Below are 25,050 nucleotides of genomic sequence, written 5' to 3'. Positions count from 1 at the left end.
GTTGAGTTATTTAAAAAATATATTAATGACTATGTATATTTTTTATTATTATTTATGTCAACCGATATTTCATATTTACCTTCTTGTGGAACACATTGCATAAAGGGATTTCCAGTATATTTTTCTCTACAGATACATGAAACTGTGTGACTTACTATCACACAATCAGCATTAATACCACAAGAACCTGGACACGGGTCAATGCATTTATTTCTTACGCATGCTTGATTAGATGGACAGTCGGGATTGATAACACATTCGGGTCTACAATTAGGAGGCTGGCCAATGTAATTCTCCAAACATCTACAATTGGCTTTTTCGTTACGTTGGATGCACTGAGCATTTGGTCCGCAAGGAGAAGGATTACATGCATCGATTGGTTCAGGTGGTGTGTTTACAACATCGTAACAGCTCTTGAAAGGATCTCCTGTTTGTTCAGGACTGCAACTGCATATAGGGCTATGATTTATAACTTCACAGCGTGCTGACACGCCGCAAGCGTTTATACAAGGATTTATACATTTTTGATTAACACAAGCTTTGGTTGATGGACATTCTGAACTAACAATACATTCAGGTCTACAAGCTGGCGGTGTTCCTTGGAAAGATTCTAAACAGGCGCACACTGCAGCGTTATCAACAGTTTTACAGATACTGTTGGGTCCACAAGGCGAAGGATGGCAGGGGTCTCTTGGTTTATCAGTTTGTTTTCCTTCTATTCTGTTACAGTGTGTAAATGGATTTCCAGTAAAGTCTGATATACATGAACAAGTCGGAATGTGGTTTATAACATCACATTTAGCATTAAGCCCGCACACTCCAGGGCAGGGGTCCCGACATTTGTTTCTAAAGCAGGCCTTATCCCTAGGACATTCTTGACTGCCGGTACATTCAGGTCGGCATGATTCATAAGGGTTTCCACTATAGTCTGGTAAACATGTACAGAATCCGTTATCACAACGAGCATTTGGCCCGCATGGTGAGGGATTACATGGATCTGATGGTTCTGGCGTTGTAGGTGCTGAAACAATACTTGATATTGTAAAAAATGTATCATTTATTTTACGATATGCCATGAAATTTACTTTAATCTACATTACACTACATCAATACAGAAAAACATGATTTATTCCTAAAATCAAATGATTAAGTGTATGATAAATGTGTAATATGTCTAAATTTTCCAATTATATTTGGAATACTCACTTCCACTTATTGGTAGACATCTTGAAAATGGATCACCGGTGAAACCTTCATTGCAAACACATATGGCAACGTGATTTAGAACATGGCAATTTGCATCTACTCCACATGAGCCAGGGCATGGATCTTCACATTTCTGACGCACACAAGCTAATGAAGCAGGACATTCAGAATTAATGGTACATTCGGGACGACACGAAGGTGGTGAACCCACATATCCTGGTAAACAAGAGCAGGCTGGTCCACTGGCTAGCAACTGACATCGAGAATGTGGTCCGCATGGAGATGGAGTACATGTTGGAGGTCGTTCAGTTGTAAGCGGAATCTCTGAAAATATAATAAAAGTAACAAGTTACATCAAATTTAAGTGCTAAGGGCAAAAAAATATTGATTATATTGTCCTACTAAGTAGTCCGATAAAGTATGGATAGAATATAAAATAGTGAATTCTAAACAATTAATATACTCACGATAACATTGTGTAAATGGATCCCCTGTCATTCCCACTGGACAAGTACAAATCGGATTGTGGTTTTTAACCAAACAATGAGCTCTAAGTCCACACGTGTTTGGACAAGGATCGTCACACTTTTGATTAATGCAAGCTTTCGATGTGTCACATTCGCTGTTTACAACACATTGTGGTCTACATGATGGTGGAGATCCAATATAATTTGGAAGACAAGAACATACAGCTTGCATGTTTACTTGTCTACATTGACTGTTGGGGCCGCAAGGCGTTGGTTCACAAGGGTTCTTCGGAGGGGATGCTAGAATAGACAAAACTCTATTAAATGAATTCTAAAATAAAATCACGTTAAATTTTTGTTTGAAAGACACTTACGGTCCATTAATATTTGTTTGCACTGGAAGAATGGATCTCCAGTATAACCACGAGGACAACTGCAAACTGGTGCATGATTTTCTACTATACATTGCGCCAACTGTCCACATGTTCTTGGACATGGGTCAATGCACTTATATCGGGTGCAAGCTAGATTAGGTGCACATTCATCATTACTCTCGCATTCCCTTCGACATCCTTGTGGACTATACGGATCTCCTTCATAGCCTTCGGAGCAAACACATGCTCCGGCTCCGTTATGTTCTCTGCATTCAGCATTAGGCCCGCAGGGTGATGGAGTACATGGACTTGATGTCGGCGTCATTTCGGTTGCTAAAATACAGAGAACATTAGCTTAGTATGAATTCTATTGTTACTAAACCATCTCATCATCATTCAAATTTGTTTATTGATACCTACATGATATGATAAGTTGATCACAACTTATAGATGCGTCACCTGTAAAACCTTGCTGGCAAGAACAAATCGGTTTGTGATTTACAGTTAAGCACATGGCATTTACACCACATGCACGCTCGCAAGGATCTTTACAACGCTCATTGATACAAGCCGCGTTGCTAGGACATTCAGCATCTATCGTACATTCGGGTCTACAGTTTGGTACTCTTCCAATATAATTCGGTAAACAAGAACAAGCTGCTTGATCACCGATTACTCGACATTCTGCGTTCGGTCCGCATGGTGATGGTTGACATGGATTTGATTGTACCATTCCTGAAAATATGGTAAATCCATAACAATATTGTTGCTTATTAGTATCAATACATATATGCAATATATAACTAGTGCACAAAAATGATCAATGACCAGTTTTAGTGTTTTTGTAACTAAAAATAAACTTACGTTCTTCAGGATTACACTTAGTGAACGGATCTCCCGTAAATCCAGGCGTACAGCTGCATACAGGATTGTGATTGATTACTTGACAACGAGCATTGAGGCCACATGTATTGGGACACGGATCCAGACATTTTTTCCCTATACATGCTTTATCTTGGGAACATTCCACACTCACAAGACATTCTGGACGACAAGAGGGTGGTGTGCCAATATAACCAGTATCACAAGTGCAAACGCTATGACCGTTCACAACTTTACAAAGACTGTTGGGGCCGCAAGGCGATGGTTTGCATGGATTCTGAACTGGTTCATTTTTTTCCGTTATAGCTGAAGATTTTAAGTAATATTTAATTAATTCACATTTTAATAAAAAGGAAAACACAAAGTAACTTAAGTTTATGGTCTTACTTTCAAAGTCACACTTCACTAAAGGATCTCCGGTGTATCCCGTTAAGCAAGAGCAGGTTGGAGAATGGTTTACTGTTCTACATTCAGCGTTAATACCACAAGTACCAGGGCAAGGATCTTTACATCTGTTATTTGAACAAGCCTTATTACGGTCGCAGTCAGAATTAGAAACACATTCTGGACGACAACCAGTGTATGGATCTCCGAAATATTCTGGTAAACAAGTACAAGAGCCTACTCCATTCCTTTCCTTGCAAATAGCATTAGCTCCACATGGAGAAGGACTGCATGGATTGGGTGGGGGTTCTGGTATATCTGTAAAAGTAAAATAAGATTTGTAAAATCAAAATAGCACAAAAAAACATGTAAAAAGTCCCGTGAATGCAGCAAGAACATTTTTATTGGAACTTAAATGAATAAAGTATGTCCTTGCTTTGTTTGTAGAATCGATTTCAATTTTTTCATTTCATAAACATAAGAAAAGTTTCTTCCAATTTTTAAATGCCATACACATAAATTTTTAAGATTCTATTAAATTGAAAATTTAATATACATCTGACAAAACTTACGTTGAAATAATGAACATCCACTGAATGGATCACCAGAGTATCCGGGTATACAGTTACATAATGCTACGTGATTTGCTACGGAGCATTCAGCGTTAAAACCACAAGACCCAGGACATGGGTCCACACATTTTTCATTTTGACATGCAAGACTACCCGGACATTCAGCATTTATCGAGCATTCAGGTCTACAGTTTGGTGCAACACCAAGATAATTGGGCAAGCATGAACATGCAGGCGCATCTGCGATTATTTTACATTGAGAATATGGACCGCATGGCGAAGGAATGCATGGGTTTCCTTTAGGCCCCTCTATGATAGGTTCTAAGAAAGAAAGAAAAACAATAAAGTTCAGAAAATACATATATACAAATAAAAGAAAATAATAAATGAATCAGGCAAGATAGATTGAAATAATGAAACATAAGCAAAATTGAAATAGTATTTGTAAAATCAAATAAATCAAATAAATTTTTATTCAAATTTTTATTTTTGCGTGTGTGGTGGTGTTTCTTACTTTGTTCTAATTGACAGAAATTGAACGGATCTCCAGTAAAACCAGGTTTGCACGTACAAATTGGATTATGGTTTATCACTAAGCATCGTGCATTTGTGCCGCAAGTTCCAGGACATGGATCCTTACACTTTTGTCGAATGCATGCCTGATTTTGCGGACAATCTGTACTTGTTACACACTCCGGTCTACATGCAGGAGGCGATCCAATATATCCCTCTTGGCATGAACACACTCCGTGGTCATCGACCACTTTACAATGACTATAAGGTCCACAAGGCGAAGGTATGCAAGGATTTGTATCCGCAAGTGGAGCTAAAATAGAAGATCAATCACATAATTAAACTGTTACTTCAATTTAATAATTTAAACTTCAAATCATATCGAATAACCTACGTTTACGCTGTGGATGACAAGATACCGCAGGATTGCCTTCATAACCATCTACGCAAAGACAAACTGGATTATGGTGTGCTACTGTACATTGCGAGTTTATGCCACAAGCTCCTTGACACGGGTCTACACACTTGTTATTCGAACAGGCTTTGTCGAAGGTGCAGTCGTTATTAGTGACACATTCGGGTCTACATCCTAAGTACGGATCTCCAAAGTAATCAGGTATACAAGTACATGATCCAGCAGAATTTCGTTCTTTACATAGAGCGTTTGGACCACATGGTGACGGATTACATGGATTTGTTTCTTCTTCACTCGGTACGGTTACTGGATAAACAGATTATTATAATTACAGAATGAAACCTAATTACGAATATATTTTTTTCAATATTTTCTCTACAAGGAACTCACCTATAAAGTAACATCCACTGAAAGGATCGCCAGTATAGCTCTCACGACAATGACAGACTGCTTTATGATTGATGACAACACAATTAGTGTTTGACCCACATGAACCTTCGCAAGGGTTAGCACACTTTTCTCGGACACACGCTAGATTACTAGGACATTCTTCATCGAATATACATTCAGGCCGACAGTTAGGAGCACGACCAATAAATCCGAGTTGGCAAGAACAAGCGGCCGTCTCTCCTATTACACGACATTGCGAGTGAGGTCCGCAAGGGGAAGGAATACACGGATTTCCTGACGGTTTTGGTTCTGGTCCTAAAATGTGTGTTTGAAAATTGTATTGTTCCAAAATCTGGAGTACATCTAGTTAAAGTGGAAGCTTTTGTAATTGTTACTAAGCATTATTTCATTAAATCTCACAGTTATGTTTTATTAAACGATTATTTTGTTATTTTTATCAAGATCATTTAAAAACTCACTTGTTTCATAAGAACAGTGTACAAACGGATCGCCTGTGTAATCTTTGGGGCAGCTACATAACGGATTATGATTTACGACTGTACATTTAGCGTTGTTGCCACATGCACCTGAGCATGGATCCACGCATTTTTTATTAATGCAAGCTTTATTTGGCATACAATCGCTGCTGACCATACATTCGGGGCGGCAAAAAGGCGGTGAACCAAAGTAATGTTCCTGACAAGAGCATATTGCGTGTCCGTTATTTTCACGACATAAACTGTAAGGACCACAAGGTGACGGTACACAAGGATTTACTGGATCTTCGAAGGTACCTAAAATTTAAATTTTGTATGTACTCAACCGACTCGATTCAATAGATTCAATTGACAACTATATTAATTAAATGTCTTACTTATGTAACATGAAGAAAATGGGTTTCCTTCGTACCCAGGTAGACATGCACACGAAGGCGCGTGATTATTTACGCGACATTCGGCGTTCATACCACAAACACCAGGGCATGGATCTTTACACTTGTTGTTAATACAAGCCTTGTCTTTAGTACAGTCTGAGTTCAAAACACACTCAGGGCGACATTCAATATATGGGTCTCCGTAATAATCAGGTAAACATGAACATGATCCAACTCCGTTCCTTTCCTTACATATTGCGTTAGCTCCACACGGTGAACGAGAACAAAGACTTTGCAGTTGAGGTTCTATTGCTAAAATTTTAAATTTGTTTCAGTAAGCGAGCTGTTTTTCATTGTAATTTAATATCGAATTGCTTTGAAATATAACTCACAAGGAATAGATGAACATCCAGAGAAGGGGTCACCTGTGTACCCATGATCACAAGTACACGTCGGCACATGATTCACAACAGTACAAATCGCATGGAACCCACAAGAACCAGGACAAGGATCGCTGCATCTTTCCGCTATACATGCTAAATTCCCCGAACACTCAACATTCATGACGCATTCTGGTCTACAATTAGGGGGACGACCCACATAATTTTCAATGCATGAGCAAACTGCTACTCCGTCTACTTCCTTACATTGTGAATTTGGACCACAAGGGCTTGGAACACAATTATTTATCGGCGTCATTTGGCCTATCAAAAACATGATCATTAGGAAAAAAATATTAAATAAAAACGAATTTAATCACGGAATTAAATAAGTAAAAGACTTACGGTCATCAATATAACACCGGACAAACGGATCGCCAGTATATTCACTTAAGCAACTGCAAATTGGATTGTGATTCACCACTTGGCATTTCGCGTTAATGCCACAAATGCCAGAACAAGGGTCCTGACATTTCTGATTTATACAAGCTTTATCTGAGCGGCAATCAGAACTAACAATACATTCCGGATGACAATTAGGCGGAGAACCGATACACATGTCAAGACATGTGCATACAGCATGACCGTTTGATATTCGGCATTTACTATATGGTCCACAAGGCGAAGGGTGACAAGGATCCAGATTATCCGGAAAAGCTACATAAGAAATAAAAGGTAAAAAGATTATAGAATATAAAGATAGAAAAATAATATAAAAATGTACATAAATAAAGAAGAGAAAAATATTCTTACGTTTAACAGGAACACATGCGTGAAGAGGATTTCCCGTAAATCCAGATAAGCAGTAACATGAAGGAGCATGATTTACAACTCTACATTGAGTGTTTTGTCCACAAGTTCCAGAACAAGGGTCTATACATCTGTTATTAAAACAAGATTTTTCCCTAGCACAGTCTGTATTCATAAGGCACTCAGGGCGACAACCACTATATGGGTCACCGTAAAAATCATCTAAGCATGTACAAGAACCAGCACCATCCTTTTCTCGACATATCGCATTAGCACCGCAAGGTGAAGGATGACAAGGTTGACGAGGTGCTTCTTTAGAAACTGAAATAATATTTGAGCATGCATTTTATATGTACAAAAAGATTTACAGACAAAAAGGCAAGCAGTTTGATATAACACAAATAATTTAAACATGCTGCTAAATGTACTTACTTTCAATTGGGTTGCATCCTGCGAATGGGTCACCAGAGAATCCGTCGTCGCATGAACACACTGGACGATGATTTTGCACAGAACATCGGGCATTAAATCCGCATGAACCAATGCACGGATTTACACAATTACCGCCGAGGCAAGCCAGCGCTAAAGGACAATCTTGGTTAATAACACATTGTGGCCGGCAGGATGGTGGTGCTCCAAGAGTTCCAGGTTCACATGCGCATATGGCACGTCCATCTTCATTTCTACATGCTGCGTAAGGTCCACACGGTGACATCAAGCACGGATCAGTATGTGTCGGCATAATGGCTAAAAAAAACGTCTAGTATTAAGACGCATTAAGAAATGTCGATCTAACAACACGGCTCACTTTCATGGTTATTTATCTATATGTTTACCGTAACCCATAGGCAACACGTTAATACCTTCACTGTCTGTGAGCTGTTAGACCCAAATTTGTATTACATTGAATAACGGCTGTCCTATCTTTCATACCAAAACGCGTAACTGCTTCGCGGCAAAAATAGTTGGTATGGTACCAGGCTAGCTCAACAAAATGAAATATGCTTTACCATCAATAATTACGCAAATTTATAAATATTTACGGCTTTTACTTTTTACAAGATGCTATTTCTTCATCGTAGAAGTAATTCGTGTGATCTCGTGTTTAATAGGTATTTCGGCCTTCGGATATTGGACTTAATATTTATTCGGAATATTGTAGTAAATGTCTAGTGACTCAAAATATCTAGAATCGTATATTCGAATCTTATAATTAATAGCAAAGAATAGGACAATAAAGCCGCGAATGTTAAATTATTATGAACATTAGTTTTAGTTTCTTGAGTTTTTGCTATTATTTTCTGGCTTAACAGTAAGCAGATCAAAATCACTTCATTGCTGAAATTGATTCAAATTATCATGAAATTAAGGCATAATAAGGACTCACATTTTCTGGTGCACTTAATGAATGGATCACCTTCCGAGAGATTTTCGGGACACGTACAAATAGGATTGTGTCCAACAACATGGCAACGAGCGTCAATACCGCAACTATTTATGCATGGATCTTTGCATTTGTGATTAATACACGCTCTAGTAGCAGGACAATCTGAGTTGACTGCACACTCAGGACGACAAGCTGGTGGCGCGCCCAAGTAGCCCGGACGACAAGAACATGCCGCTCGATCGCTCACTATATGGCAGTCACTGTTCGCTCCGCACGGAGAAGGCTCACAAGGACTCTCTGGATTTTCTGTGATACGAAAAATGTCTTCATTAATTAAATTTGGACTGAATAATGTTCCTTGCTATTCTAAGATTAAATTGAAATTCAAAGTTATCGAATGGAACTCCATTTGAAAAATTATCATAGTTTAAAATAAGTTACGCTTTCAATTAGACTTACGTGGTTTTTGTTCTTGACGATTGCATGCAATAAAAGGGTCTCCTTCGTGGCCTCTAAAGCATGTACATACAGGTACATGATTAGTCACTATACATTCCGCATTAACACCACATAGATCCTTACATGGATCCCTGCAGTGGTTTGACAGACAAGCCAAATGATTCGGACAATCTGAGTTTAATGAACACTCTGGTCGACATCCCCCCGCATACGGGTTTCCTATGTTGGGCGGAATACATGAGCAGCGTGCAATATTGTTTATTACATTGCAGATTGTGTTCTCTCCGCATGGTGAAGGATTACAAAGAGTCTCGGTATCGTCCTTTGAAATTGCATTGCATCCTACGAATGCGTCGCCTTTATATCCATCTAAACAGCTACATAACGGCGTGTGATTAATTACAACACATTTGGCATTATTACCACAAGCCCCTGTGCATGGGTCTAAACATTTTTCATTGATGCAAGCTTTGTTAGAAGGACATTCTTGACTTATGACACACTCAGGTCTACAGTACGGTGGAGTACCAGAGTAGTTAGGTCGACATGAACATACTGGATGATTCGACTTAATTTCACAAACGGAGTTCGGCCCACATGGAGAAGGTACACATGGATTTGTTTCGGAAGGCACCACTTCTGTTATATCAGTACAGGCTACAAAGGGGTCACCAGATTTTCCTCGACTACAGGTACATATTGGGTTGTGATTAACAACAACACAATCAGCGTTAACACCACAACTACCGAGGCAAGGGTTTATGCATCGTTGATTAACACATGTTTCCATCTGTTGACAATCTGCATTACTGACACATTCTGGTTGACACATAGGGGCTATCCCTTTATGTCCTGGTAAACAGGAACACATTGCAAAACCGTTAGATGAAACAAGACAACGACTGTAAGGCCCACAAGGAGATGGATCACATACAGATAAAGAAGGAGGCAACGCTGGTGCGTTTTGACATCTAACATAAGGATCTCCAATTTGTCCAGATTCACAATAGCACACGGCATGATGATTGACTGTTTTACACAAAGCTCCTATGCCACACACATTTGTACAAGGGTCTTCGCATTTATTGTGGAAACAAGCCAATTCCGGTGAACAGTCGCTGTTAACAACACATTGCGGTCGGCACGAAATATAAGGATTTCCATAAAAGTCGGGCAGACAATGGCAAGCTAAAGCACCATTGAAGTCTCTACAAATTGCATTTGCACCGCATTGCACATTGTTGCAAGTTTCATGTGTGATAGCTGCAAACATAAATTTATTAGTTTAATATGGCTGCAAGTTGTATGAATAATTAGCTAAGAAATAATAAGCTATAAAATATGTACTTACGCCGGACACTTGGCTTACAATGTTCGTATGGATTCCCTTCGAAACCATTCACGCACTGGCAAACCGGATCATGATTGTAAACTGTGCATTCTGCATTTATACCACAAGAACCAGGGCAAGGATTCAAGCACTTGTTCCTTAAGCAAGATTTATCAAAACTACAATCCGAATTCAAAACGCACTCCGGTCTACACGAAGGGTTATTTAAAGAATTCAGTCCAACACATGCGTCGCAAATTGCAAACTGGTTACCATAAGTATCACAAGGCGCATTTTGATCACATGGATTTGGTGAACAAGGTTGCGCTGTAGAATTATCTGGTACAATTATTATAGCTGAAAAAAGAAAACTTAATTAAATATGTGTTTATCCATAGTAAAGATTTTGAGTATAATATCACGTCAGACAATTATAATCTATTTTATAAAACACCTTCAAAAGTTAATGGTAGGAAAAATTTACTTACGTTTGTATATACATTGAGTTAACGGATCTCCTATATAACCATCGGGACACAGACAAGAAACAGTATGATCTGAACATAGGCAAACAGCATTTATTCCACAGATGTTGGCAGATGCACAAGGATCAATACATTTTTTGTTAATGCAAGCTTCGTTCGAGGAACAATCGGAGTTCATCATACATTCCGGCTTACATTCTATTGTTGGATCACCAATGAAATCAAGTGGACAAGAGCAAACGGCTCTATCTCCGACTTCTTGACAGATTGCGTTAATTCCACATTGTATTTTGTTACATGGTGATATTGATTTCTGATCTTCGGGTGGAAGACAACATATTAATGGATTTCCGATGAAACCTTCTTCACAGAAACATACTGGTCGATGAGCCTCTACGTGACATTTGGTATTCAACCCACATACTCCAGGACAGGGATCTTGGCAACTATATCCAATGCATGCTTTATTTGTGGGACAGCCATCATCGACCTCACATTCCCGTAAAATACAGCCTTCAATGCTATAAGCATCACCCACACTTCCTTCAGGACACACACAGAAGGCTTGCCCATCAAACTTTACTTGACAGATTGCTCGTGGTCCACAAGTGTTGGGAGCACAAGGACTTATTTGATTTTGGCAACCCAGATATGGGTCACCACTAAAACCAGTTTTGCAATAGCACACTTCTCTATTGCTACTAACAAAACAATCCGCATTTGGTCCACATGGTCCTGGCTGACAGAGAACATTTGCAACTGGTGGAAGATATCCACGGTTACTGTCGCATGATTTGTATGGATTTCCAACAGTATTTTCTGGACAGAAACAAGATGGAGTTTTGTTTGGATCACATCGAGCGCCGACTCCGCAGGGACTCGGTTCGCAAGGGTTTCGTGCTTCAATACATCCACGAACAGTATTCGGGCTTTCGACATAACCAGGTAAACAAGAACATTTTGAAAATCCATTAGACAGTACTGTACATTGAGTGTTAGGACCGCAAGGTGATGGATTACAGGGATTGTTTGGTAATTTGCATGGCATTCTTGGCGGACTCCCTTCGTAATTTGGTAGACAGAAACAGGCTGGCTTATCATCTATTAGTCGACATCCTGAGTTTGGTCCACATGGATTTGGTTCACATTCGTTTCCTTCTGGGACTAAAATATTTCAACGAAATAAATACATATTTCAAATAAAATTATGAATTTAACATCATAAATTATTTATACTTACTGCAATTCTTGAAAGGATTTCCGGTTAAGCCTTTTGGACAGTAACAAATTGGATTCCCGTTGTCGATTTCACATAATGCATTTATTCCACAAGGGTTCGGACTACATGGATTTGTTGGTGGTTCACAACCAATTTGTGGATTACCGGTATATCCTTGTAGACATTTACAAGATGCTCGATGGTTAATCACGTCACAGACAGCGTTTATACCACAACGGCATGGAGAACCACATTTACCATTTATACACGCTTCGGAATTGGCACACTCGTTATCTGAACGACAGCCTTGAACTGAAACATACGAAAATTCAATGTACCGTGCATTACGCCTGAATAGTTCGCAATATAATTCTCCTTATAAAAACATAGAGGAGACTTTGCCTTTTAATAAATAAAAACATATTTAAATAAACTGTAGCGGTAGCCCAAATTACGCCAACGACATTTACAAGTAAGCTGGCAGGTATAACAAGTACCAAGGAATGATACCCCATCGGTACCCCTAAAAAATGATACTCTTTACATGGCCGGAGGTAGGCCATGAGTCACTACCTTTAACAAGACTAAAGCATGACACAAAAAAAACTGTTTAAATTCTATCACTGCTTTTTACTGAATCATTGAAATTACATATTTTTTTCCAAAAACAATAGTTACCTTGATAGCATTCCAGGAAGGCATTACCAGTAAAACCAGGGGCACATTTACATTGTATACCATGATTTGAAGGTAAACATTCAGCATTATCTCCACATTTGTTAATTGCACAAGGACTAATGCATTTTCTATTTAATCTATCGCATAGTAATTCAGGCGGACAATCCTCGTTATATTGACATACTGATGTAGATTCCACAACTAGAAAATTAAATGAATTATTTCCAATTCGTAGTTTGTTACTTTCGATTAGATCGATCCATGACACATTTTTGTATGTTTTTATATTTACCTGGTACACAACCAACGTATCCGTTGCCTTGAAAACCTTCCACACAGCTACAGTCAGACCCATGGTTTGTGTTTATACATACAGCATTAGGTGCGCATGGGTTGTGTATGGCACAAGGGTGTTGACATGCATTATTTATACAAGCCTCTGTAGATTGACAGTCGTCGTTTCGCGTGCATCCAACTACGTAAAACAAATATTCTATAGTGCATTTACTCATACTATTCAAAAGCTTATAAACATTTGCTACATACAGTAAATAATGGTTTACTTTTAAAATTAAATGAAATGAAAGCGCAAATTTATGTTTGAAATAACGTAATTTAATGTTTGAAGTAAATGAATATCATATTTTTAATATTTTCGTCTGATAGTAGTATTTACAACGACTTCTTACTTACAATTTAATCGTTATTATTTTGTTAAGATTATTTCTAGACATATGACACATAAAATGAATAAGTAATTGCTTAAATTAGTATGAGTTAAAGCTTACATATTTTAGGTGAACATTTAATTGCAGGGTCTCCATCGTAGCCCGCAGGGCAGGAACACATAGGCCTGTGTTTTACGCGCTGGCAGTTTGCTTGTATCCCACAAACATTATCAAACTCACATGGATCTTGACATAGTCCCATAAAACAGGCTTCAATTTCTATACAATCTCGATCGGAATGACACGGCTCTGGTACTTTTGGCGTTCCAGATGATTCTAGTGCGTTAGATGTTAATGAAATTTAGTATGTTACAGTGCTATTTACAGTAAAAACTCGTTACATATTATTTACAAATTACTACTTTTGTATTTACACATTTGTCCGATAAGATGGCCACTTTTGAATAAAATTTACCCATCACAATTTTTATATTTTTGTTTAAATACCGTACATTTTATGGATCGACAAGCTCGCGGTCCTTCTAATGTGAAGCAGTTACCGGAACCTATAACGCGAAAATATTAATACTGTTGCCCACCGAGAGACATAAGTTAGAAGTTTCAATTTGTAAAAATTCGAGTTCAAATAATGCTTTGAACTAGATCACAATTGACTCTTACTCAACTAATTATAACAGAAGTCTGGTAAAACGTGGTATGCAAAACATCTCAAAAGCATACCTCTTACACAGTTGTTTCCAGCTGAGTCACAAACACAAACAGCAGCGTGGTTGACAACTTTACAGGAAGTATTCTGGGCACACTTCATCTCAGGCAAATCACATGGGTTCTGGCATGTTCCCTCTTGACACGTCATGTTTAACGGACAATGTGAATTTACTCTACATTTAAGATTAAAAGGTATGTCAGTAGTAGTCGTCATTTCAGTCAAAGTTGACTCCGTCGTAGTTGTTATATCTGTTATAGTTGATAAGTCAGTCCAAGCTGGAATGTCAACGTTTTTTCTTCGCGATGACAAGCTCTCTGTCGAAGTACTCAAACTACTCGAAGTTTGTTTACTACTTTTTGCCGTACTCAAAGAACTTGTATGGGTTGAAGACACTTTTTCTTTATTGAAATTCAACATGGAAGATGTTACCGTATTTTGACCGTATTCCGAATTTTTCAAAATCGTACTATGTTTTGCTGTCGGAGGTGGAATAGTACTTAGAGGATTATTTTTTTCATAATTTACGTTCAGATAATCAATCGTTGACGGTTCTGTTGTAGTAGATATTTCCTGTGTTAAATAATCATCATCTTTATCTGCATTAAAGTCATTTTCAACTGTCTTAATATTATGAAACACTGTAGTGAAATCGACTTCAGAATACGGTTTAAAGGTGGTTTCATCTTGTGCTGTTAATATAGTTGTAGAATGTTGACTCTCCGAAAACTTGTTAACGTTTTCGTCGATCAAAGTGGCTAAATTTGTTACTGCAGTAGATGTGAATGAATCAACAACGTTTTCTGTTGATAATGATTCTGTAGCATCAACTGTTGTCTGATAATGATCCTGATTAGATTCTATATTTGTGTCTTTTCCAGTAGCTATTCTTTGCGTAGCTAAAGACTCTGTCCGGGAAAGGTCAGATTCGCTGTTATAATATAACGTGGTGAAAGCAGTAGTCAATGGCAATTCATATTTACTGTCATACGATTCTGTATACGTTGTATCAGAACTTTGTGTATTATGTGATTCTCTTTGGGAACCTTTAATTTCGGTGTTGTGGTACGACTCAACGATCGGGGTGTTCAATGGTATTCTAGTTTCATTAGTTTGTATGCTTGAATGTTGATTAGCAGCTGTACTATGGATACTTTGTGATCCTGTTTTAAACTCATCAGATTCATTGTTATAAGGTACCGTAGTGACAGATGCGGTTGAGGGTAATTTGTTTTCATTGTCATTAGCATATATGCTAGTGGCTTGGTTAGTGATTGTACTTTGCGGAGTTTGTGATTCTAAATTGGAATTCTCAGTTTCACTGTCATAATGTGACGTAGCGATAGAGGCAGTTGATGGTAATTTGTTTTCGTTTTCATTAGCATATATGCTAGTGGCTTGATCAGTGGTTACGCTGTGTGTACTTTGTGATTCCGAATTATAATCCTGCGTTTCAGTGTCATAATGTACCGTAGTGACAGAGGCGGTTGATGGTAATATGTTTTCATTGTCATTATTTTGTACGCTAGTGGCTTGGTTAGTGATTGTACTTTGCGGAGTTTGTGATCCTGAATTGGAATCCTCAGTTTCACTGTCATAATGTGATGCAGTGACAAAGGCGGTTGATGGTAAATTATTTTCATTGTCATTAGCATATATGCTAGTGGCTTGGTTAGTGATTGTACTTTGAGTACTTTGTGATTTTGAATTATAGTCTTGCGTTTCAGTGTCATAATGTACCGTAGTGACAGAGGCGGTTGATGGTAAATTATTTTCATTGTCATTAGCATATATGCTAGTGGCTTGGTTAGTGATTGTACTTTGAGTACTTTGTGATTCTGAATTATAGTCTTGCGTTTCAGTGTCATAATGTACCGTAGTGACAGAGGCGGTTGATGGTAATTTGTTTTCATTGTCATTAGTTTGTATGCTAGTGGCTTGGTTAGTGATTGTACTTTGAGTACTTTGTGATTCTGAATTATAGTCTTGCGTTTCAGTGTCATAATGTACCGTAGTGACAGAGGCGGTTGATGGTAATTTGTTTTCATTGTCATTAGTTTGTATGCTAGTGGCTTGGTTAGTGATTGTACTCTGCGTAGTTTGTGATTCTGAATTATAGTCTTGCGTTTCAGTGTCATAATGTACCGTAGTGACAGAGGCGGTTGATGGTAATATGTTTTCATTGTCATTAGTTTGTACGCTAGTGGCTTGGTTAGTGCTTGTACTTTGCGGAGTTTGTGATTCTGAATTGGAATCCTCAGTTTCACTGTCATAATGTGACGCAGTGACAGAGGCAGTTGATAGTAATTTATTTTCATTGTCATTAGCATATGTGCCAGTGGCTTGGTTAGTGATTGTATTTTGAATAATTTGTAATTCTGAATCGAAATCCTCCGTTTCAGTGTCGTATTGTGACGTAGTGACAGAAGCGGTTGATGGTAATTTGTTTTCATAGTCATTAGAATATATGCTAGTGGCTTTATCAGTGGTTATACTGTGCGTCCTTTTTGATTCTGAAATAGAATCCTCAGTTGAACTGTCATAATGTGACGTAGTACCAGAAGCAGTTGATGGTAATTTGTTTTCATTGTCATTAGTTTGTATGCTAGTGGCTTGGTTAGTGATTGTACTCTGCGTAGTTTGTGATTCCGAATTATAATCCTGCGTTTCAGTGTCATAATGTACCGTAGTGACAGAGGCGGTTGATGTTAATTTGTTTTCATTGTCATTCGTTTGTATGCTAGTGTCTTGGTTAGTGATTGTACTCTGCGTAGTTTGTGATGTTGAATTATAGTCTTGCGTTTCAGTGTCATAATGTACCGTAGTGACAGAGGCGGTTGATGGTAATTTGTTTTCATTGTCATTAGCATATGTAATAGTGGCTTGGTTAGTGATTGTACTTGGCGGAGTTTGTGATTCTAAATTGGAATCCTCAGTTTCACTGTCATAATGTGACGCATTGGCAGAGGCAGTTGATGTTAAATTATTTTCATTGTCATTAGCATATGTGTTAGTGGCTTGGTTAGTGATTGTACTTGGAGGAGTTTGTGATTCTAAATTGGAATCCTCAGTTTCACTGTCATAATGTGACGTAGCGATAGAGGCAGTTGATGGTAATTTGTTTTCGTTTTCATTAGCATATATGCTAGTGGCTTGATCAGTGGTTACGCTGTGTGTACTTTGTGATTCCGAATTATAATCCTGCGTTTCAGTGTCATAATGTGACGTAGTAGTAGAGGCGGTTGATGGTAATTTGTTTTCATTGTCATTGGCATACATGCTAGTGGCTTGGTTAGTGGTTCTGCTGTGCGTTGTTTGTGATTCTGAATCAGAATCCTCGGTTTCACTATCATAATGTGATGTAGTGACAGAGGCGGTTGATGGTAATTTATTTTCATTGTCATTAGCATAAGTGCTAGTGGCTTGGTTAATGATTGTACTTTGAGTACTTTTTGATTCTGAAATAGAATCCTCAGTTTCACTGTTATAATGTGACGTAGTACCAGAAGCGGTTGATGGTAATATGTTTTCATTGTCATTAGCATGTATGTTAGTGACTTGGTTAGAGATTGTACGTTGCGTAGTTTTTGATTCTGAATTGGAATCCTCAGTTTCACTATCATAATGTGACGCAGTGACAAAGGCGGTTGATGGTAAATTATTTTCATTGTCATTAGTATATATGCTAGTGGCTTGGTTAGTGATTGTACTCTGCGTAGTTTGTGATTTCGAATTATAATCCTGCGTTTCAGTGTCATAATGTACCGTAGTGACAGAGGCGGTTGATGGTAATTTGTTTTCATTGTCATTAGTTTGTATGCTAGTGGCTTGGTTAGTGATTGTACTCTGCGTAGTTTGTGATTCTGAATTATAGTCTTGCGTTTCAGTGTCATAATGTACCGTAGTGACAGAGGCGGTTGATGTTAAATTATTTTCATTGTCAATAGCATATGTGTTAGTGGCTTGGTTAGTGATTGTACTTTGCGGAGTTTGTGATTCTAAATTGAAATCCTCAGTTTCACTGTCATAGTGTGACGTAGCGATAGAGGCAGTTGATGGTAATTTGTTTTCGTTTTCATTAGCATATATGCTAGTGGCTTGATCAGTGGTTACGCTGTGTGTACTTTGTGATTCCGAATTATAATCCTGTGTTTCAGTGTCATAATGTGACGTAGTAGGAGAGGCGGTTGATGGTAATTTGTTTTCATTGTCATCGGCATACATGCTAGTGGCTTGGTTAGTGGTTCTGCTGTGCGTTGTTTGTGATTCTGAATCAGAATCCTCGGTTTCACTGTCATAATGTGATGTAGTGACAGAGGCGGTTGATGGTAATTTATTTTCATTGTCATTAGCATATGTGTTAGTGGCTTGTTTAGTGATTGTACTTTGCGTAGTTTGTGATTCTAAATTGAAATCCTCAGTTTCACTGTCATAGTGTGACGTAGCGATAGAGGCAGTTGATGATAATTTGTTTTCGTTTTCATTAGCATATATGCTAGTGGCTTGATCAGTGGTTACGCTGTGTGTACTTTGTGATTCCGAATTATAATCCTGCGTTTCAGTGTCATAATGTGAGGTAGTAGGAGAGGCGGTTGATGGTAATTTGTTTTCTTTGTCATTGGCATACATTCTAGTGGCTTGGTTAGTGGTTCTGCTGTGCGTTGTTTGTGATTCTGAATCAGAATCCTCGGTTTCACTGTCATAATGTGATGTAGTGACAGAGGCGGTTGATGGTAATTTATTTTCATTGTCATTAGCATATGTGTTAGTGGCTTGTTTAGTGATTGTACTTTGCGGAGTTTGTGATTCTAAATTGAAATCCTCAGTTTCACTGTCATAGTGTGACGTAGCGATAGAGGCAGTTGATGATAATTTGTTTTCGTTTTCATTAGCATATATGCTAGTGGCTTGATCAGTGGTTACGCTGTGTGTACTTTGTGATTCCGAATTATAATCCTGCGTTTCAGTGTCATAATGTGAGGTAGTAGGAGAGGCGGTTGATGGTAATTTGTTTTCATTGTCATTGGCATACATTCTAGTGGCTTGGTTAGTGGTTCTGCTGTGCGTTGTTTGTGATTCTGAATCAGAATCCTCAGTTTCACTGTCATAATGTGATGTAGTGACAGACGGGGTTGATGGTAATTTATTTTCATTGTCATTAGCATATGTGTTAGTGGCTTGTTTAGTGATTGTACTTTGCGGAGTTTGTGATTCTAAATTGAAATCCTCAGTTTCACTGTCATAGTGTGACGTAGCGATAGAGGCAGTTGATGGTAATTTGTTTTCGTTTTCATTAGCATATATGCTAGTGGCTTGATCAGTGGTTACGCTGTGTGTACTTTGTGATTCCGAATTATAATCCTGTGTTTCAGTGTCATAATGTGACGTAGTAGGAGAGGCGGTTAATGGTAATTTGTTTTCATTGTCATTGGCATACATTCTAGTGGCTTGGTTAGTGGTTCTGCTGTGCGTTGTTTGTGATTCTGAATCAGAATCCTCAGTTTCACTGTCATAATGTGATTTAGTGACAGAGGCGGTTGATGGTAATTTATTTTTATTGTCATTAGCATAATTGCTAGAGGCTTGGTTAGTGATTGTACTTTGAGTACTTTGTGATTCTGAAATAGAATCCTCAGTTTCACTGTCATAATGTGACGTAGTACCATAAGCGGTTGATGGTAATTTGTTTACATTATCATTAGTTTGTATGCCAGTGGCTTGGTTAGTGATTGTACTCTGCGGAGTTTGTGATTCTGAATTATAATCCTCCGTTTCAGTGCCATAATGCACCGTAGTGACAGAGGCGGTTGATGGTAACTTGTTTTCATTGTCATTGGCATACATGCTAGTGGCTTGGTTAGTGGTTCTGCTGTGTGTTGTTTGTGATTCTGAATCAGAATCCTCAGTTTCACTGTCATCATGTGATGTAGTGATAAAAGTGGTTGATGGTAATTTATTTTCATTGTCATTAGGTTGTATGCTAGTGGCTTGGGTAGTAGTTGTACTTTGTGTTATTTGTGACTCTGAGTTGGAATCCTCAGTTTCGCTGTCATAATGTGACGTAGTGATAGAGGTGGTTGATGGTAAATTATTTTCATTGTCATTGGCATACATGCTGGTGGCTCGGTTAACGTTTGTACTTTGCCCACTTTGTGACTCTGAAACGGAATTCTCAGTTTCGCCGTCATAACGTGACGTAGTGATAGAGACGGTTGATGGTAATTTATTGTCGTTGTCATTCATTTGTACGCTAGTGAGTTGGTCAGTGGTTGCACTCTGCGTACTTTGTGATTTTGAATTGGAATCCTCAGTTTCACTGTCATAATGTGACGTAGTGATAGATGTGGTTGATGGTAATTTATTTTCATTTTCATTTGTTTGTATGTTAATGGGTTGGTCAGTGGTTGCACTCTGCATACTTTGTGACTCTGAATTGGAATCCTCAGTTTCGCTGTCATACTGTGACGTAGTGACACCTCTATAGGTGGTTGAAAGTAAATTATTTTCATTGCCATTCGTGACTTTATTAATATCCGAACTGTGCATATGTTGTGATTCTGCCGGTTCTGATTTTCCAGTATTGTCATATGTAACCGTAGAGGTTAGAGGAAATTCGTTTTCGTTGTCATTGTATTGTGAGGTCGTCTCTTGATTATCATTTTTATCAGTCGCCTTATAGTTGATTGTGGCTATATTGGGGTGTAAAAATAAATTATCCTGATCTAAAATGACGTCAGAGTTCGTTGTCGAGAAAACTTGTGGTATTGATGAAGTGAATTCATAGCTTCCAGATTGTGTAGATAGACCTAAATTGGGTATTGTTTCATGTATATCAAGAGTTGATATTGTTGATTTCGACATTGTCGTTAGTGAAGAAGTAATCTCAACACCTTCGGCGTCTGTTTGAGAAGCCAGTGAACTACCAGTAGTTATTCTTTCATTTAAAATATTAAACTGTTCTTTAGGATATTCAGAAAGCTGTTTGATATCATAATTTGATGATTGCGTAAATTCAGTAGTCGTCTCATATTTTATAAATTGAGTGGGTTTCTGTTTGTTTAGTGGTTGAACAGGTTTATGTGTTGTTTCTTCATTAGAATTGAATATTGTATAGGGTTCAGTTGAAATAGTAACAATAGTATCATCTGATTTTGTTGCTTTATGTGTTAAAAATTCTACTATACCTCCGGTAGGTATTGTTGTAGTATCGTTTTGTTTGTTTAAGTCATTTATGTCTGTTAATTTAAATTCATAATTTGTTTGTTTAAGCTGAGCTTCTGTAGTAGTTTCAATTAAATCATTTTCCGAACTATCCCATTTTTCTTCCATTGTGATGACAGTATGATAATAGTTTGTTGTAGTTGGGTTTAAGCTAGGTGCGTTTTTTGTTGTCTGATAGGCATTTTTTTCTGAATAATTGATCTGATCTGATTGATTGTCAATGATGTGAACTGTAGGTGATGTTGTGGTAGCAACTTTAAAGTCAGTTGAAACAGTTTCATGGCTATCAGACATGTCATTCTGAGTACTATATTGTATTGTGCTAGTATAAAAATTAGTACTTTTGTTATTCTCTTCCGCATTGACACCTGTATCCATTTCTATACCTGAAGTTAATGTTTTCATACTTGTAGCTGCAGTGTCTTGATTTGTCAACGTAATTTCTTCACTAAGAGTACTCTCAACGCTACTACCTTCTGTTGTATAATAATTGATCGTAATTTCAGAAGCCGTTAATGGTAGGTCCGATGGATTTGTTGGTTTAGTTTTTGGTAGTGGAGTTGTCATTTTCGTTGCTGATTTCTCATTAACCGAGTGTGATACAGGACCGTATCCATCGGCAATGTTTGTGTAATTACCATTCAGTTTTCTTTGATTTTCAGGAGTTTTAGTGTTCTTATTTTCAATTGATATTGGTTTTTCAGCAACTTGTGTTGTCTGTTTAACGTTGGGTTTAAGGGTACTTTCTTCATGAATTGTACTGCTACTCTGTACAGGTTCATCACTTTTATCTAAATAAAGTGGTTTACTAATCGGCTCCTTAACTAAAGAGGAGAATATTGTTGTTTTCTCATTAATTGTAGTGTCTATATATTTTTGTGTAGTAAACGCAGGTTTTTCACTGTCGTATATTTTTTCGGTATTTATTGGTATTGTTGCGTAGCTCTTTTGATCAGCTTCGGTAACATTTTGAAAATCGTAGATGTCAGTTAACAAACTATCAGTAGTATGGAACTTTGTGGATGTGTAATTGAATAAGGAAATGTTAGTATCAGCCGTAGCGTTTAATCCTGACCGTGTTATACTTTTTGTGAGATAAGTTTCATCAAACGAATCCGTTGTAGATAAATCATCGGCGAGTGTACTTTTGGTTGCTATATTATCAATATGTAATGTAGATGGTTTTTCAGTAATAATATTGTGATAGTCCGTAGACAGTTTTAAGTCGGATGATGTCGTATCAATTTGTTCGTCGTCAATATTAGTCGAGTACGTAAGATAATTTAAAGAATCATCTTTTGTAGAGGTTTCGGTGTCTTCGCTCGTTGTAGTACTTGTGACATCAGTTAGTGGGACATTTTTAGGTTGATCATCTGTTAATTGGAATGGAATAATAACATGGTTAATAATTCAACGTTTCTATATTCTTCCTAATAATTTAAATAGTTAAACATTACGCTTTTTCATCAAAATTAAATTAAATTCCAATTTGAAGTTGAACTATTACTAATAATCTGAAGCATTCTTATATGATATATATATGATATTATAATAAATAAATAAATTAAATGATATAAACATTTGAGTAGGACATCAATCTACTTCAAGTGTGTCAGAATAGAATATAAAAGCCGACACCAGAGTATAAAACTAAAAGATAGGTAAACTAAATGCTATGTACAAATAATAGGATAGTCCAGCTGAAGTCTATAGAATATAGATATTTTTTTATAATTTTATTTTATTTCTGTTTTAAATAAGCCATTTTAACTAAATATGTTTTGCATACCGTAAAAGAAATAGTAACTTACACTGTCTCAAAGTGTTTCAATGTAGAAAGGTACCATGAAATGTTTTCCATGTAATGTAAAACAAGTGTGTACGTAGTTCGGGTCTGCCAGAAATTCAGAGCCAGTATTTTGTGGCGTTTTATCGGACAAATGGTATATACACTAAGTAATAGCAACGCCCAGTTCATCTGGAGTTAGTTTTGCTAGTTGCACAATACATTTAATATGTATGATATATAAAACACCGATTTGTAGGTGTATTAAACAAGGCTGCAACTTTATAAAAGTATACAATTTACATATTCTTTACAAATTATACTTATTACATTTACCGACGATTGTTATGTTTGTTTAGTTTTCATTATATAAAAACAAATTTAATTAATAGTGAATGAATTATTCATTAGAACTGTATTATTTGTGGTTACTCACTTTCCATACAAGCTCCAGAGAAGGGATCGCAAGGAACACCTGGTCTGCAATGAGCGCAGTTCGTCTTTGGTTTATCGCCTGTTAAAAATGTAGCGGTCAGATGTTGTGATCTCGTGTGGTAACGGCAGTTATTCAATTCCTATATATTAAGTTACTCCAAAGTGAATACGGAGTTAGCTCCGTATGTCCAGGAATGTAACAGAGTTCGAATTTTGATCAAGTCAATTATTTTGCTAAAATATTGCATATTATGCATTAAATTTATCGATAATTCAAAAACTTCATCAAAAGATTTAACACGTCGCTTTGTAGTAAAAGATTAACTTCATGAAAAAAATAGTGTACACGTAAGATGACATATTTAAGAAAAACACGAGATTAAACTGTAATATATTTATTAACTCCGCTTTTTTACTCTAAAAAATTTGATTGATTCGCTGGTATTGTAATTAGCGATTTTAATTACTGAGTCTAGATCGTGAAGTCGATTCCCACATCAGAAGTTAACTATATTGTATATGAAAATGGATATTATATTAGAACGAATAAGTTTATTGGAAGTAAAAATCCGTTGAGGCAGAGACTGATTTTGACTATCGAGTGGGAGTAGGAGGTATACTAGTTGCCCATGTGTCCTACATAGTTTTGTGTGATTATTTATTTACTGTAATTATTTTGATTTCTGTTTAATTTATTTTATGCTTACCCAGAACACAATTACAGCCATCGCAGACAGAATTTGAATAGCTGGCACAATCCGATGAGGATTGACACTGACAAACTAAACAATAAAAAATGTTAATTAGTATGATTCCATCTGCTAAGTCAATTGCAATATCTCTAGAAATTTAACGAAACGTTTTCAGAATTATTATTTTTTATCTTCGATAAAAGCCATGACACTGAGTTTTCATTTACCTTTAGAACATACTGGCTGATGATTTAAAACAGTGCAAGACTGCCCAGGAGTGCAAGGTCCACCTTGAGAACAAGGGTCGGCGCAACGATCAGCCATGCACGCCATATTGCTGGGACACTGCTCGTGATCGCTGCATTCTACAGCTGTATTGAAAAAGAATGTCACTACAAATCTTAACAACACATAAAACTTAATCTCGTTATTAAAAACGTCGAAACTTAACTTCGGTCATCACAAAACTACATTGTTTTAACATTATCAACTAAACCTTTTTAAAATTGTAATACTTTTATGACATTAATTAAATTTACTTTCTGTGCTTTTGTGCACGATCTGCCAGACTTTTTTAATTCTAAACCAATTATTAAATTAAAGCTCTATTTCTAAAGTACATTATTACTTTAGATATAACAAATTAGCAATAAATTTATCAAGATTCAATTTTGTTTTGTAATTATTATTTTTTAT

At 37.2% G+C, this 25,050-nt stretch overlaps 1 protein-coding gene across 1 annotated transcript in view; it reads right to left on the bottom strand.

Annotated features, from left to right (window-relative positions):
* LOC114239609 (fibrillin-like protein dumpy) overlaps positions 1-25,050 on the bottom strand; it is a 111,461-nt gene that overhangs the window by 49,480 nt on the left and 36,931 nt on the right. Inside the window, 29 exon segments of the mRNA XM_089730535.1 lie at positions 80-1,021; positions 1,207-1,530; positions 1,674-1,973; positions 2,048-2,380; positions 2,468-2,782; positions 2,912-3,235; positions 3,317-3,631; positions 3,886-4,206; positions 4,400-4,711; positions 4,793-5,119; positions 5,204-5,518; positions 5,683-5,997; positions 6,078-6,389; positions 6,470-6,781; positions 6,863-7,174; positions 7,271-7,588; positions 7,700-8,014; positions 8,655-8,960; positions 9,114-10,376; positions 10,465-10,800; positions 10,932-12,092; positions 12,169-12,459; positions 12,826-13,026; positions 13,118-13,300; positions 13,614-13,829; positions 14,235-22,814; positions 23,664-23,741; positions 24,370-24,444; positions 24,582-24,725. Coding sequence (XP_089586661.1) covers positions 80-1,021; positions 1,207-1,530; positions 1,674-1,973; positions 2,048-2,380; positions 2,468-2,782; positions 2,912-3,235; positions 3,317-3,631; positions 3,886-4,206; positions 4,400-4,711; positions 4,793-5,119; positions 5,204-5,518; positions 5,683-5,997; positions 6,078-6,389; positions 6,470-6,781; positions 6,863-7,174; positions 7,271-7,588; positions 7,700-8,014; positions 8,655-8,960; positions 9,114-10,376; positions 10,465-10,800; positions 10,932-12,092; positions 12,169-12,459; positions 12,826-13,026; positions 13,118-13,300; positions 13,614-13,829; positions 14,235-22,814; positions 23,664-23,741; positions 24,370-24,444; positions 24,582-24,725 — 18,846 coding nt within the window.

This window comes from Bombyx mandarina, chromosome 10 (assembly GCF_030267445.1).
Source record: "Bombyx mandarina strain Sakado chromosome 10, ASM3026744v2".
Lineage (NCBI taxonomy): Eukaryota > Metazoa > Arthropoda > Insecta > Lepidoptera > Bombycidae > Bombyx > Bombyx mandarina.
This window is presented reverse-complemented; position numbering and strand designations above follow the sequence as displayed.